The following is a 16,908-nucleotide window of genomic DNA, read 5'->3' on the forward strand; positions in this document are numbered from 1 at the left end:
GATATACAACTTCTCATATAGCCTTTTAAAAAAATCAAGTTACGGGGACATTTTCTCCTTTTAATTTATGTACAGGAAAAGGCTTAAGCATTTTAAACCACATTCTCCAAGTCAGACTCTTTAATTCAATGTCTCTCAGAAGTTTCATAAGTGCGAAAATTCTTTCAGCTAAACCAGAAAACCTTCTGTGAGGTAGAGGAGATGCAGTCAACCCAAGTACCCATCGTGCTGGCATTTAAAGTTAGCTGACAGTGAAAAAGTGAACCCGTTCTATGAGGCATTGCAAGCGCTAAAATGCCAACTGATGGAATCACTCAAAAGGCCCTAGACGTTTTTCTTGGAGGGCTTTCTCTTATGAAGACAAATGACAACTCAAGTCATTTTTGCAACACCATCACCTACCCACAGGCCCTCTTCTCATTGGTCGATCGCAGAAAAAAATCTCAGAAATAGAAGCAATTACTTACATCTATAGGTCATCTCAAAGCTGTCGCTGATGTTCACAATATCAATCTGGGGGAGGAGCTTCGGGGGCTCTGTGAGTTGCGACAAAGCAAATCTAAAAGCGGCATGTTCCTGCGACTGCTGGTTCGGAAATAATCCCCCTACGAGGAAAGAAAATGAAACATGGTTTCTGAGCTAGAGACAGGTTTGATTCCGCCCCAGAAGGACCCCTTTCTTCTCCCCATGCCAAACTCACTAGTTGTAGCCTTAGTGGTGGGAGTGAGAGTTCAAATAGAGGTAATTGGACACTGAGGCTTACACTTCTCTAGATGGGCTTTCATGGGACAAGGGCCTCTAACACACCAGTCACTCTCCCCAAACATTGGATTGTTACCCCTCAACTCAGCTCAGGTCAGAGAAAACAGAACTGTGACATTTCTCTTTCTCCTCCCTGTGCCAACCACGTAGGTGGCCTATGCTCTTACATGCACACAAACCCTTGTTGTGTCTAACTTTGTCCTCTATCGAACCCATTTCTCACCACAGAGCTTTACAGGAGTAGTGCTAATAAAGGTGGCACAGTGAATCCTAACTCTGGGGCCCCATGGGCTTCTCCCACACTATACCCATTTGGTTTGACACTTTGGGCCTTGGACCTGCCAAGACCTTCATGCGATTTAACTCTCCTATCACCTGGAAGGTTTATTCTTCATCTCCTCTGAAAACTCTTGATTTTATGCAAACAGTGTTTTGCTTCTTCTTTTACACTCACATCCCAGCTACCTAGGAATGACTTGTTACATAAGGAATTGCCCTGGTGTGCATTTGCATGATAGAACCTTGGCCTTCAAACATCTGGGGGCTTAGAATGTCCAGAGAATATGAATGTTCTATTCTAGTTAAAAAGAACAACAAAGGTGCCTGTTGGGGCTCCAGTTCCAAGAAATAAGAGTACATGCCTTACCTTTGTATTTACTGTGGGCATGTAAACGAAATTAAAACACATTCTTGTGGGTGAACATGAGCTATTTCCAGAGGCTGCACTACAATGAATGTTTACACAGAAGTTTATCGCAGAGCCCAGAGGAATCATAGTCCCAGTGTCAGGCACTTCTAACTTCTTATACAGGGGGTATGTGTTTGGTTTCCAGAACCAATAAATAGATTGTAAGGCTTTTCATAGAGATCGTACAAGGAAAATCAAATACTACCTGCTGGCAGTTGTATTTTCAGCATTTGCTCTACAATTTAATATTTCAGCCCTTTATTTGAAAACGGAACAATGGTTGTATCAGTTGAACAGCAAGTGGGAGCTAAATATGATGAAAACTCTGCAGAAACACATGAGCAGACAAATCATGTACACCTCCCCCCATCCGACGTTAATCCCATGGCAAAATACACAAATACACTCTGAGAAAGAAGTCCACATATCTGAAGACAAACATTTCCAATCAGCAAGGTATGGGCAATAGATAAGTACCAACATAAGCAATGCTACACCTAAAAGCAAGTGATTTACACCTGTGCATAGGCTTCCATTTTAAAGAGGAAAAACAACAAACTCCTTCTGGATTCTGTTGCTCGCCCCTCACCCCCAAGATGACCACACCCCAAAACACTTCCCAGTCCCCTTCCTCCACCCCTGCAGTGAATGAAAGAGACGGGGTGGGGGTGGGGAGGCAGGCAGCTACAGGCCGGGCTGCTGGGAGGCAGGAAGTTTTGTTTTGCGTGTAAGGCACTAACACAGGTACACAGACACACTTCAGAATGTCGCTTAACAGGTGTCAGGAAACAAAGCAAGTTACTCCGTGGCTATTCCAGCCCTCGGAGCCAGCCCGCTGGGGAGGCCAGAAGTGACTGATACTGCAGCACACGCTGCGTGCCCAACAACATACCACCTGCACCACAGCCCCCCACAAACAGACTCACGCAAAGCACACAAGCGATCGGTGATGAGAACTTTCCCTAACGGAGCTAGGTCCCTGTCAGGGGAGCGAATACAGAACCCAAACCAGCCAAGATGCCTCCAAGCAGAGCAGCTTGCTTCATTCCTCCTCACAAGCAGCCCTGAGATGCCCATCACACTGAATCCCCGGGCCCTTGTGGACACGCGTTGTAATTGGTGTAACAGTTCCTGTTTGTTTCGCTTTCACCCATTATGAACAGGAGAAGCAGTGTAGGTTGGCTGCCCCATAAGTACAGGGAGGGTGGGGGTCTTTTTAGACACACAGCAACCAGGAAGGGGAAACAGGGAACAAAAAGACAAGCAGCCTGTGGAAACCAGCTCCAAGTTGAGAGGATGGAGCCCAGGGCTGGGGAAAGCTAGGAGGAGGGGAGAGGAGTGTGGGTAAATGTGTGCGTTTGTGTGTAAATGTCTGTGCACAGAAAATCGAAGAGGAGGGAGCCATTGAGGGAGCAGAGAAAAGGCAGGCTAGGAAGTTCCAGGATCCCAGCAGTGGGGACCACCAGCCCGGCATGGCAGACAGCAGAGAGCAGGCAGCTGGAAGAGTCCAGAGCAGGAGGGGAGCCCCCTGACTTGGGGGGTGCTTTTGGCATTATTTCAATGGCTGCAATAAACCCTTCGCTCCTTATTTTAGATGGGCTCTTTAAAGAGACCTCCTCCAGCTAAGAAATCACTGCCACTCTCAATTAAGTGTCTATGTGGCTACTTAATACATAATCACACACATCAGACACCACGGGTATTTATATAAGTAAATGAAATCAGACACCATCTACCAAGCAATGCAGTTAACTCCTTAAACATCCACCATTTCTTTCCTTGCTAAAGCCTGATTATTTTTATTCCTCCATTTCACATGCTCATGCCTGGAGTGTGAGTGTGTGTGGGGACTCTGTGTGTGTATGTGTGTGTGCGTGTGTGTGAGCGCACTTCCCCTCTGCTCCCCATCTGATCAAGAGGAGCCCCCTCCCCATGCTGTAGCCCAAGTCCTTCTCCCATCACCGCAGCACAGCTTTCACTAGCCAAGCACAGTCCTTAGTGGGGGTGGGGAGACATAGACACCCCCCACCTAAGAAAAAACCTGGCCAGACCCCAGAAAGTCCCTCCCCAGGCTGCCCCTCTCACTCACCGATCTGGATATTGTTGGGGAAATTGGCACCTACTACCGCGCCTAGGAAACCGGTGCAGAAGAAGGCAAAAATGTGCTGCATATTCCTTTTTGCATTGGCGAGAAAGAAGCCCAGGTCCAATCATAGATTTGGTGTTTCCCCCTTCCCTGTATTCCTCTCTCTGTTCTGCTGTTCTTTTCCTCCTGCAGTTCCTTCCTTCCTCGCTTCCTTCCTTCCTTCCTTCCTTCCTTCCGCGAGGTGTGTGTTTCCCTTGGAATCTGAACACTTAAACTGCAGCGTTAACACCAACTGACAGCCAGATTAACTGAGCACGGAAAAGAGAAGCCGTCCTCATGCTAGCTGGAGCGCTTGCTCCCCTCTCCTCCCCTCTCCTCTCCTCCTCTCCTCTCCTCGCGCAGCCTGCCTCTCTCTCCCTCCCTCGCTCTCGCTCCCTCGCTCTCCCCCTCACACTCACACAGGCAGCAAGCTGTGTGCTCATGCCCACCAGCCAGCTTAGAGTTCCACAGCTGCCCTCTCTCCCTGTCACTCCCTGCCTCCCTTCCTCACCTCATCCTCCTTCAGGGTGCTAGGCGGATGGGTGGGAGAGTGGGTGAGGGAGTGTGATACAAGGAGCTTGGTCCTAAAAGGGACAAAGCCACTGTCCCCTTCATCCGCCCCCTTGCCTTCCTCAGCTTTCTGCCCCCTCTCCCAACCCCCAGCCTGGCAGATGCTCCTGGGAATGTGGGTTCAGCTGTAAGTCAGTAGGTGGCAGGGGGTCCCCGCAATAGTCCTCCATCCACAGGCTGCTTGATCTAGGTCACTTTTTCTAGGAGCGCTCAGGCTGTGCTGGATATATCTCCTGCACTCCACTGGCCCAATTATTCCTACAACTAATTCCTGAGGGGAAGACCCTAGAAATCCCCTCTAGGAGCTTTAGAGGAAAAAAATGCTTTCCCTCCCTCATAGGAGGAGTGACAGAAGACAAATCTGAGGGTCTGGGATGATTGGCAGGTGCCTTTGCTTGGACATTGTGCAGTCCCTGTGTGCCTTTTGGGTGGAATTGGTGGTCCCTAAACCATAGGCATTGAAAATGGGCCCCCTGCCCCGCTCCCCTGCATTCCACAGGAGACTCTGGCTTCAAAATGTGTGGGTGTACATGACAGCAAAGGATACTTGCCCAGAGCAATTACATGAGTCATTTTGCAGGGATTGGAGTGAGAGGAGTCAGACTTCTTACAGTTACCTCTGGATGCTGGCCATTCTCCTGTAAAGTGGAGCTCCATAAAGCCTCCTGGACAGGGGTTCTCTCTGGAATAACCTGCAGGGGGAACAACTGTGGTCAGGGAAACAGTGTGGGTTCCAGAGTAGTCGTCACTACCAGTCACAGCACTTTACAGTTTCTGAAGCAACTTCACAGTGTTATCCTGTTCTCTCTCCTCACACCTGTGACGTGGCCACAGCCCTTATTTTACAGATGAAAAAAGTGAGGCTCCAGGGATTCAATCATAAAGACATGGACCTACTAAGATGGAGTCTGGATGCTCAGGACCAACACATATATGGTTTAACCTATGAACTTGAATATTCCGGGCATTACCAGTGGGCCCACTCACTGCCCTGGTCAGAATCCCACCTGACGAATGATAGTCTTGGAAAGGAAAGCTCTGTTAGAAAGAGGGAGAACAGACCCAATTTTGCTTTGGCTACCAAAGCACTTGGCTATCCAAAACTCCCCACTTCCCTCACTGACAATGCACACTCTCCCACACTTGCAGGACAGCTAGGAGGGCTGGGATTTGCAAGAAATATCAGACCGTGTTCAATGGAGCCCCTAAAGGAGGAGCAACTTAGAGGTCAGAGGCTTTATAATTTCCCATGCACTCTCACAAATATTAATTAGCTCAAGTGATTTTTAGAGCTAATGTTTATTTATTTACCATGTGCCACGTTCCATGCCAAACAATATGTTTGCATCATTTACTGTGGTAGATCATCTAATCCCCATTTTATAGTTCAAGAAACTGAGGCCTAAAAGTCACCTGAGATTCCATTACAAACAAGGAAGAGATTGGGGATTTGAACACAGGAAACTCTGCAATCAGACCCAAGCTCTTAACCCTTAGGTTCTAATGCAGACAGCACTGGGCAGGAAGATTCTAAAGGTATGTGAACCTCAGCTTGGGAAGGTGAGAGGAGAGATCAGGAAAGATTGCCTCTAAAGTCCCTGCTGACATTAGACGTCTGTGATGCAGTGATTCTGGCTTAAAATATAATTTCTCCATTTGCATTTTTTTGTCTCTTACTATTTTGAATGGTACCTGGGGAATCTTTTAAGATCTCTGAGCTTTATGCCTGGTAATAATAATAATTAGGCTGTCACTGGAAGCTTCACACTTCTCTGTCACCTTTCAGAGGAAGATCTCGAAGCCCTTTACAAGAATTAATTAGCAAAACCTCAACACCCACCTGGAATAGGCAAGACTTGTTTCACTTACTTTGGAGGAGAGGGGCTTAAAGGACTCAAAACTATGCATTTTCTTCAGTCATTATAAATCATGCAGTCAGATAGGTTTCCCTAAAATAGAGCTCTTCATTATTGTTCTGCTCAAATATGACCAATTACTCCCATTGGCCTATTAGATATATAGAGTTGCTCAATCCTATATAATAAAAGGGTAATATGTGAATTGACTGAACAGTGGAATGACCGGTCGCTATGATGTGCACTGACCCCCAGGGGGCAGACGCTCAACACAGGAGCTGCCCCTTGGTGGTCAGTGCACTCCCACAGGGGGAGCGCTGCTCAGCCAGAAGCCAGGCTGATGGCTGGGGAGTGCAGCAACCATGGCGGTAGCCTCTCCCACCTCTGTGGCCAGAGGTAGGGATGTCCAACTGCCAGCTTAGGCCTGCTCCCCCCACCCCCACCCGGGATGCGGCCTTAAGCCATCAGTCAAACATCCCCCAAGGGCTCCCAGACTGCAAAAGGGCGCAGGCAGGGCTGAAGGACACCCCCCCCCCACACACACACACACACAAAGTGCACGAATATGCACCGGGCCTCTAGTGATTAAATAAACGTGGAGGTTATACATTTCAAGTCTGGGCATCTAGGTCTAAGTACATTTAGGTTCATCTGTTTGCCTTCAGAATTCTCTCCAAATATTGGGGGAGAACATATTCTGTATCCAACAGGGTGTCAGGTGCTGGGGGATATGGAAAGGAATCAGATACACAACCCACCTCAAGGCAGGTGAATGTGGTAGAAGAGACAGATGAACCCAGTCATCTAAAGCAGACCATGGCACGTGCTCTAATAGAGATGTAAACACAACAGGGGAGCAAAGAAGGAAGCTACTGAACACCTGTCTGTGGGGAGCCAGCCGGGCTTCCAAAGAGCTGAGCTGTGAAGGGGAAAACTACAGGCAGAAAGTGAGGGCCGAGCCCAGCAGTGTTGCCCAGTGATTGAGCATCGACTCATGAACAAGGAGTCACAGTTCAATTCCTGGTCAGGGCACACGCCCCAGGTTGCGGACTTGATCCCCAGTGGGGAGCGTGTAGGAGGCAGCAGATGGATGATTCTTTCATCATTGATATTTCTATCTCTCTCTCCCTCTCCCTTCCTCTCTCTGAAATTAATAATAATAATAATAATTATATATATATATATATATATATATATATATATATATATATATTAAAAAAAAAAGTGAGGGCTGAGAACAGAGATGCAAACCAAGGGAAGAGCACCTGCAAGGGCTGGAGACCGGAGAAGATGCCACATGTGATGCAGATGTCCATGCAGGACAGGGTGGGGGACGTAAAACCCAGACGAGGTCAGGGTCAGGATTTGAATGAAAGCCACTGAATTCCTGGCAGACAATGGAGAGCCACTGGGTAGTTTTTTAGTATGATAGTTCTATGACCAGGAATGTGTGTGAGGAAGAAGACACTGACCTCTGCTTCAGAGGTTAAGACTACATACCATCCACACCCTGGACAACCTATTCTGATGTCATCCTTCATTAGTTCACCCTGTCAAACTCCTTATAGCTTCCAACCCTGTTTGCCATCCGCAGTATCCATCTTGGAAGGTTTAACTGTTCATAGTCTGTTGTGACTGATGGCAACCAAACTGTACACACACATGGCACATTATGATTTATACAGCATTTATACATCCATTATTCATTTCATCCTCCCAACAACCCCACAAGGGCAGGGATTAGAACCTAATTTACACATTAACCAGGTAACTGCCACGATATTTTCAACTTAAAAAAGTCCGCAGTTTGAGTCTAAAGGTGCTTATGGCACACGAATAGTTAAGTAAGAACTCAAATTGGTAGATGAATGGTTCTCAATTAGCAGTGAATTTCTCCCCCAGGGGATATTTGGCCATGTCTACAGGCATTTTTGGTTGTCACACTTGGGAAGGTGTTACTGGCATCTAGTGGGTAGAAGCCACACGTGTTCCTTAAAGTCCAAATAAAGGAGTACTGTGAGGGACCGCAGGCAGTGGGCAGGCGGGAGGAAAAGTCCTCCTACTGTGCTCAGAGACAGGGTGGCACCCACTCCTAAGATGAATTATGACCTATCCCAGCCCTTTTATTTTATTTTTATTTTTTGGCATACTTTAAGTTCCATTATCATGCAGCCAAAATAGCCTAAGACTTACTTGTTTGGCTTTGGATTTACACCACAAATCAAGAAGAATGGTATTGGGCAGGGATTACAAATTCAAATGCCTTCTTGGGCCAAGCAAGGAAATGAATGAAGTGAGTCACATAGGGGAGAGGGCAGCGAGGACAAAGAGAACTGGAGGGCAGACACCCTGTCTGAAGGTGGTTGCAAGACCTCAATGGCAGCTGATAGCAGCCCCCCGTGTGGGCATATCTTCTGATTTATTTTTTGAAAGAAAGTAGAAATATGGATGTTTAAAATTTATTTCTATTATATGGACCTTCATTGCAAGAACCCAATAAAAAATAAAAAAAGAAGGGAGTACCTCTGGGCTGGATCTGGTCCACAGGCCACATAGTGCCAGCTCTGGTTCTGTGAAAAAGGCCAGAGACAGGGTCCAACCACCCACCCCCATATCAACTTGGGGGATAGGTCCACTTTGTTTCTGGGCCTCTGTTTCTCACCTATAAAATGACGAGGATAGACTAGGTGATTGCGGCATACTATTCAGGCTAACACTCGGTGGGTCCATGGATGGCACTGACCAGGCAAGGAAGGAAAAGGGCAGGGATCAGCCTGGGAGCCCATGCTCTCGCCTCTTGTTACCTGCGGCAGTAGCTTTCCCAGATTCCCTCCCCTCCCCTCCCAGCTGTAAATCGTTGGGGGTGTACCAAGATCTGTTTTGGCTTGAACATTGTAGGCTTTTCGTGCAAAACAATTCAAGGGGGAGCGGAAGCTGTCAAATTTATGATCTGAGAACAGATCTCTGACAGCTAACAAATTGACAAAAAACGTAATCAGAGAGCGGGTGCCTCTGTGGTTTTAGAAAGTCCCCATTTTAAAAGAGGTAGAAAAAATAATAAGGATAATATTTTTCATGGTTTCAGCCCAATACCTACAGAAGGCTCCCCAAATACTTCACAGACTGTGTGTGGTGAGAACATACCCCAAAGAATGTAACTGCCCACCTTGGAGGTCTGCCAAGTTTAACAGCATTTTCTCTCTCTCTTTTTTTTTTTTTCATTCTTTCAGCCTCCCTCTCCCCCTGCTCCCTTCTCACACAAATGACAGCATTTTCATAAGCCCTCAGCATTACTAGATAATTAGGGAGCAGTGCAAGTTCTGGAAAACACCCTGGGGCAGGATCAATGCCTGGGAAAAAAAAAGTCTATTCCAGGGAAACTCCTACGCAGCACCATCGTTTCTGGTAGAAATTGGAGGCGCTGACTGTTCCTCCAAACCAGTGGATCCCTCAGCAAGGTCGCCCGGGCCATGCTCAGGAGGGTGCTGGCCAGACTCCCGAGTCATCCTCACTGGACTCATGATTATGAATGAGCCTCTTAACCCCTTCGTCTCAGGGTCTTGTCTGGAAAATGATGGGAACAAGGATTCATGAGATGTGCTCCCTGAGGGCCAGCAAAGCTCCAAGCACACAATCAGGACTCCACCGGGTCTTACTGTACAGAGATGTGAAATGTCATTATTATTATTATTTAAAATAATCTCCAACAGACCTTTCATTGTTTTTGCCTTTTAATGCTTATTTTATTTTTTTAGTATTTAAGTATAGTAGGTATACACCATTATATTAGTTATATTAGTTTCAGGTGTGCAATATAGTGGTCCAATATTTTTGTACTTGGCTATGTGATCACCTCACCAACTTTGGAAATCATCTGTCACTGTACAAACTCATTATGATACTAGAGGCCTGGTGCATGAAAATTCATGCACTGGAGGGTGGGTCCCTCAGCCCAGTCCGCCCCCTCTCACAGTCTGGGAGCCCTCAGGGGCGGGAGGCGACCCGGTGATCAGGGGAAGGTAACGCCCCATCACACCTCTGCTGCTGCCACTGCCAGCAGCGCAAGCCTCGGCTGCCCTGGTTACCTGAACCTCAGGTGGCCCTGGGTGGCTGGGCAGCCATCATCCAAGGCTTGCCTGCACCTAGGGCTGGCCCTGGGTGGCTGGGGAGCTGGGGGACTGGGGGACTCTGGAGGCAGGCATGTGGCTGCCGCCTTGGCGGGGCTGAGGGGACTGGGAGCTGCCATCTTGTGGCTGTGGGTGCCTCCATCTTTGAGGGTGGGGCAGTCAATTAGCATATTCCCTCCTTATTGGCTGTGGGCACTGCCATCTTTGAGGGTGGGGCAATCAATTAGCATATTCCCTCCTTATTAGATAGGATTATTGACTATATTCCCTTTTATCTTTTCGACCCATCCTCCCCACCCCTCCCATCTGGAAACCATCCCTTTGGTTTCTGTTCTGAGTCTGTTTTTGTTATTATTATTATTGTTGTTTAGATTCCTCATATAAGTGAAACCAGACAGTATTTGTCTTTCTCTTGTCTGACTTGTTTCACTTAGCATTGTTCTTGCCTCGTGGTTGGAGTCCAGATTCAGCCTAGCATCAGGGGCCTTCCGTGTGGTTCCCATCTACTTCTGAAATCTTGTCCCGTAGCTCGGTTTACCAATCTACGTCAGCTCCCCACACCCTATTCCATCAGAGATACACAAACTTCTGATTCTGCTGTACTCCAACCTGCTCTTCTGCTCATTTCTTCCACCTCCCTAAATGACACCTATGTCCACCTAGCTGTCAAGATGCAAATTACAGCCATAATCCAACCACTTTCCACCATCTCTACACTCAAAGTCATTCATGCCACCCTCATCTCTCATCTGACCCATAGCAAACTTTAACAACTTTATTTCTACTCCGTTTCTACCTCCACGCCCACCACCATGGCAACATAATTTGTTCCCTGTATAGTAGGCAGGGTGAAACTTTTAAAATCAGACAGATTCTGTTTCTCCCCAGCTCTTAAATATCCAGGGCCTTCACATATGCTTAGAATAAAATCCAAAGCCTGGCTGCCTCTTGAACCCCATTTCCTGCACCCTCTTCCCTTGTTCATACTACTCCAGCTACAGTGGCCTTCTTGCTACTCTTTGCACATACTAAGCACCACCCTGTCTCAGGACCTTTGCTCTTCTTTCTGCCTAGGAAGCTCCGCCCATAGAAATCCACATTGCTTCCTCTCTCTCCCTTCATTCAGGCTTCTGTCCAAAGGTCTCTGGAATAGCACCCCACTCCCTGCCATGGTTTTTATTCCCCTTACCCTGCTTTATTTTTCTTTGCAGTGTTTATTAGTATCTCAATACAATATGTATTTATTGGTTTATCATTTGGCCCATTACTAGAATGTATCTTGTTCACTCCAGTGCTAAAGAAAGGGTCTAACACAAAGTAACTTCTCAATAAATATTTGTTAAAAAGTGAAGAGAAGGCCTTTATCTCCCTCTCCCTGCAAAAATAGCCTTCCTTTCCTTTGTCACATTCTGATTTTTTAAAATGCCATTCATTTCCTATCTTCTCCACACTGCCTTCCCAAACCTATTTTGGACTCTCCGAGTGTTACTTATCACTTACTGCCTTTAATTGATATTTAACTTAGCCCCTCCCATTTGATTTTTCAGCCCCTTAGGGGGCAAGAATCATGGCTATAATATGTAAAAGCTAATTTTTTTGATTACTCGCTATGTGCCAGGCTGCATACCTGCCTCGTGTTGCATGATGTTTACAGCAACCCTATGAAGTAGGAGCCCTAATTATTCTGTTTATAGGTGGGGAGGGGTGAGGGGGGGTTGGGAAGGTCAAGTTACTTACCCAAGCTTATATAACTATGTAGAGGCAGGGCTTTGATTTTAACCTGGATCCGCTTGGTTCCCAAGGCTGGTTCTCCTTACCATTAACCTATATTATCTCAAGGTCTATGCCCACCAATCTGGTCAATGTTTGTTGGACAGGCCCTTGAAAATGTGCACCATAATTTTGAAAAGGTAAAGGACTTAGCCTCAGGACCCATGGCTAAGAGGTGACCTAGCCCATGAATCCTCATACTAAAAACCCTGTTCCACAGTAGTTCAGCCACAGGATTATAGGAAAGGCCTCTGAGAAGCCATTCAGAAAACATGTACAAGACTGGAGTTTGCTTTAAAAGAAATGTCTTGAAAAAGAAGATGAATCAATATTTCTCTCCCCACATCTGGTAGCTTTTTTTGAGGCCAATCAGTAATTATGGTGCTTAGTATAGTCTCTATGCACCCCCAGGACCAAAGGGAGATTTTAAGTTGTCAGGAGTCTTAAAACATAATTGACTGGCATAATCCTCATATTAAATTTTGCTGCTTGCCTAACCTATAGCTTCTCCTTTATGACTCTAAGACAAAATTAGACAGAATTAAAATAAGGGCTAGGAGTGGGGGACCTCTTATGTGGAAGAGAAACAGGTAGAATGCTAGAGTTGGAAGGACATTCTGAGACTGTAGAGTCGAACACCTTCATTTTACAAATAAAACAGGATCTCAGAAAGGTGAACTCATTTGATCTGATAGTGCAGAATCAGAGACTTGAAACCAAAGTTTGACTGCATGATGGGTTTTGTACATATCCTGTCACAATGAGACCTGACACAAGGCTCAAGAAAAGGGGTTCAAGTAGCGGCTATGAAAACTACTACCCATAGAAACACAAGGGAAGGGCCTAAGTTAGACTCACCTTTTAGCAGAGGCAGAAGGAGTCCCTGGAGAATGAGGTCTGCCCACCAGTCCATAGCTCGTGTTGTAATTTTTCCACTAAAGACTTCTGAGATGATATTTCAGCATAACAGACACAAAGGTCAAATAGTTAGCCTGCATGCTTCCTGACAGTGGGATGGTGGAGAGAATCTTATATGAGAATAAACACAAACCAGAGTATGTATGAACTCCCTCAGTGACCTTAACAGAGATCCCCTAAATAAAATGTAACTCTCCCCTCCTCTGCTCCTCACTTTGTATTTCTCCCTTCTCTTCTCTGTCTCTTGTATGGACCTTTCAGATGAAGCATTCTCTGAACCCCATCTCCTGTTCCCACCCTCCTTCCATTCTATGTTATTGCTGGGGTAGATCCACATCCCCAGTGACCCAAGTCAGTCCCTGCCTGCTCTGAGCTGGTCACCATCCCCTTCCCCATCATTTCCATATCCAAAGCCAAGCAGAAATAGCTTCTTGGCTCTTGAAGAATTGAAGAGAGGGCAGGCATGGCAGAAGGGAATAAGCCTCCTTGGGGAAAGTGAGGACAGTAACCTAATAATGTCATTAATATCAGCTACCATCTGCCATCATATAAAGCACACTGTTCTAAGTACTTTCCACATTATAACACACAGCCCTATAGCACTGTGGTGAACCCGTTTTACAGGTGAGGCACACCTTGGTCTATTAGCCTTTAAAGCCTTTGCCATGCACCACTCAGCTCCATGTGTTTCTCCAGGAATTCTGTGGAAACAGTGTTGTCAGCTCTCTTTATTCAGCAAGTGATGATACTAACACGGGAAGATAAAGCACTAACCTCAGGACACACAACTAGTAAGTGGTAGAACGAGGTCTCAATCCAAGATCATTTCCCCCTACTCAATGCTGCCAGTATCTGCTTCCCATGATATTCATCACTCTTTGGGGGTCAAAAATCTCCCCACCTCACCTTCCCGCTCCCCGTGAAATCAGGCAAAAGGCAATGAATGATTCCTGCCTTTAACACTTGAGATGAGGCTCCCAGATAGGGTTAATGATTCCATGAAGTTCATGGACTCTAAACCATATTTTCAATTATATAGTTTTTTAAAGGAGATAAATCCTGATTCTACAGTATTGTCTTCTATTACTTTAATGGCAAGAGTATAGTATTTCACCTATAGTAAATGTCAACCTGGCTTTGGTGAGTTCATCTGGGAAACTAACCATTGTCCATTTATAACATTTTCTACAGAAAACTAACCACTATTTGTTTATAACACTTTCTGCCTGAACCAAGCAGATCTGGATTGAGCAGGGAGGGCACTGCAACCCAAGGCTAGAAAGCTATGGGAAGAAAAGGAGATGGAATACCAGATGACTTTCTCCACAAACCCTTTCACTTCAAAGCAGGGGTGGGGAATGTTCTTTTCTGCCAAGAGCCATTTGGATATTTATAACATCACTAGAGGCCCGGTGAACAAAATGCATGCACTCGGTGTGTGGGGGGGAGGACGGGGGGCGGAGTGTGTGTGGGGGGGTCCCTCAGCCTGGCCTGTGCCCTCTCGCAGTCCTGGAGCCCTTGGGGGATGTCTGACTGATGGCTTAGGCTGCTGTGGAGGTGGGAGAGACTCCCACCACTGCTGCTGCACTCACCAGCCATGAGCCTGGCTTCTGGCTGAGCAGCGCTCCTCCTGTGGGAGCACACTGACCACCAGGGGGCAGCTCCTATGTTGAGCGTCTGCCCCCTAGTGGTCAGTGTGCGTCATAGTGACCGGTTGTTCTGCAGTTTGGTCAATTTGCATATAGCCTTTTATTATATAGGATTTGAGGGCCATACAAAATTATCAACTTAACAATTAGCCTGCAATCCTGACTGGTGTGTTTCAGTGGTTGACTGTCAACCTATGAACCAGGAGGTCATGCATCAATTCCTGGTCAGGGCAAATGCCCGGGTTTCAGGCTTGATCCCCAGTGTGGGGCATACAGGAGGCAACCAATCAATAATTTTCTCATCATTGATGTTTCTCTCTCTCTCTCCCTTTCCCTTCTCTGAAGTCAATAAAAGTATATATATTTTAAAATTAGCCTGCTATATTTAGTCAAACATTTAATTAACTCACCCCTATGCGGCTTTAAAGTGTCAGGAGGTCCTTTTGCCATGGTGGACTCCCTCACCCATTTGGGCCCCCAGCTCCTGATGCTCCAGGAGAATAGCCTCCTTTGCACTCTCTAAAGCTGACCAGCCCTTCCTGCTTTGTCACCCCTGCTCTGGCCTCCAAGGGCTCCCTCTCTGACTAACTTTCAGCCTCTCAAAGCTCTGAAGCCATCTCCCCCAGTGGAAGTCCAAGTGGCAGCGAGGGGCTGTGACCTCACCAGAGGAAGCTGAATGAGTTGGCCCAGGATTAGAAAAGGAGGGCCTCAAGGGAGGCTGGGGATGTGCAGGCACAGGCTGTGCGGTGCTATCGGATCCCCTGCACTGAGCAGCCAGAGCAAGAGAGAGGAGCTTCTTTCATTCCATCTTCAAACAATGACAAAAAAACAAAATAAGACTAATATGTTGTTCAGGAGGGATCTCCACACCTGGGCTATTGGGTAGACCCAGGATATCAGAGACCTGAGCTATTTTCTCTTCAAAATGCCACAAGAAATGCTCAGCCACTGGCAGACTTCTGCTGGGCATCTGGAGTGAGAAGGGATGGGCATTATTTTTCAGGGAGCCCTTGGTCACTATGGAGATGAGCCAGATCTTAGCTTAAAACATTAAGTGTCAAAGCCAAGCTTGCCAAAAGGTAACCCATGTGATTATTAACTATTCACCTAACTCACATTTAGAGCATGGGCTCTGGAAGCAGAATGCCTGGGTTTGCAGACTACCTTTAAGGCTTATTAGCAATTGACCCTGGGCAACTTACATTAGCCCCCTGATCTTCCCTATCCATTAAATGGGGATAATCATACCTCCAAGGGGTGCTGTTGAAACCGGGCACACCGGGTCTGAGGCCACCTGTAATACTTGAGTCAAATTAAGCAGAGACATATATATAAGTGTTTATTCCAATAATGCCAGCAGTATGGGGAGAGCAGTTGGTTACGCTGGAAATTCTGCTCTGACCCCCGCTCACCAGTTGGCTGATTGAATACTCATGAGGGAGAAGATAGCTATGTGAAGCTGTGAGCTACAAGTGTAACATGGAAAGGGGAGAGTAGGGTCTGCAATCTGGCCTTCGTGAGCTCAAAGTCCAATACCAAGGTAGCTAATCTTCTGTGATATTACAAATAGCTCAGCCTGTTCCTGGGACCGCAGAATGGTTAGTGTTCCTGAGAAAAACTCCCGGAGGGGGTCAGGGTTCAGGTACAGCAACCAAATCAAAGCATGCCCTACCCTTGGTCTGTTCTCAAAATGTATTTCTTTTCTGAGTAATGGACCCATTGAGGCATCTTATTTTTTCACAGTGTTGTTTCATCCTCCAGTTTCCCAGGGTCTGTAAGAAAACTTCTCGTCTATAGTTAGTAAGGTGAATAATTATTAGACAACTCTGACTCTATTCTTATTACTTGCCCTCCCCCCATCACTGTGAGGATTAAATGCGAAGTTGCTTGTATAGCGCTTGGCACAATGCCTTATAAACAATTGACCTGCAGTACATGTTCATGGTTAGCTATGATTCATTGGCATCTTATTTGGACCAGCACTGAACTGGATACTTGGGATGAAAAAGGTAGTTTCCTGCAGGACAGGAGCAGGTCACCTTGCCTCCACTCCAGGACCCACTGTTGGTTTCCTGGCCCCTCCATCACTGTGCTTCCTTGCAGGGTGTATCCAGTTTTGGTCACCTGAAGTGACCACACAAGGAGCCGTTGTTTATTTCTCAACCATCTGAATTATTTGTGCTTCTTTGATTTGATGGGTTGGACTGAAGCAGGCACTAAAAAAAAGTCTGTCTTGGTAGATTTCAGATACATCCTGTTTCAACAAGCTGGAAGTAATGGGAGTGGGAACTCTTTTTAATAGTAGCTTTACCAAATACACTCTTTACCTCCTTTAAGACCTTGTGAGTAAAAAGAAGAAACAGCTAGTTCAAAAATAGTACACTTACTATTTTCTATTTAATGTACTTCATGGGCTTCAGAATGGACTGATGTCCCTTTAAAA

The 16,908-nt window shown here is 46.4% G+C and overlaps 1 protein-coding gene across 2 annotated transcripts in view; it reads right to left on the reverse strand.

Moving 5' to 3' along the window:
* GRIA1 (glutamate ionotropic receptor AMPA type subunit 1) overlaps nucleotides 1-3,950 on the reverse strand; it is a 267,156-nt gene extending 263,206 nt beyond the window's left edge. The window contains exons 1-2 of one of the 2 annotated variants that reach the window (XM_080671958.1): nucleotides 3,540-3,950; nucleotides 468-605 (exon numbers count right to left, since the gene is read on the reverse strand). In XM_080671958.1, the coding sequence (XP_080528084.1) occupies nucleotides 468-605; nucleotides 3,540-3,621 (220 nt within the window). In that variant the 5' untranslated portion in view covers nucleotides 3,622-3,950. The remainder of the gene's footprint in view (nucleotides 1-467; nucleotides 606-3,539) is intronic. The other variant, XM_080671959.1, reaches the window with a different exon arrangement.
* Between the last annotated feature and the right edge of the window lie 12,958 nt (nucleotides 3,951-16,908).

This window comes from Plecotus auritus, assembly GCF_963455305.1.
Source record: "Plecotus auritus genome assembly, chromosome: 6".
NCBI lineage: Eukaryota > Metazoa > Chordata > Mammalia > Chiroptera > Vespertilionidae > Plecotus > Plecotus auritus.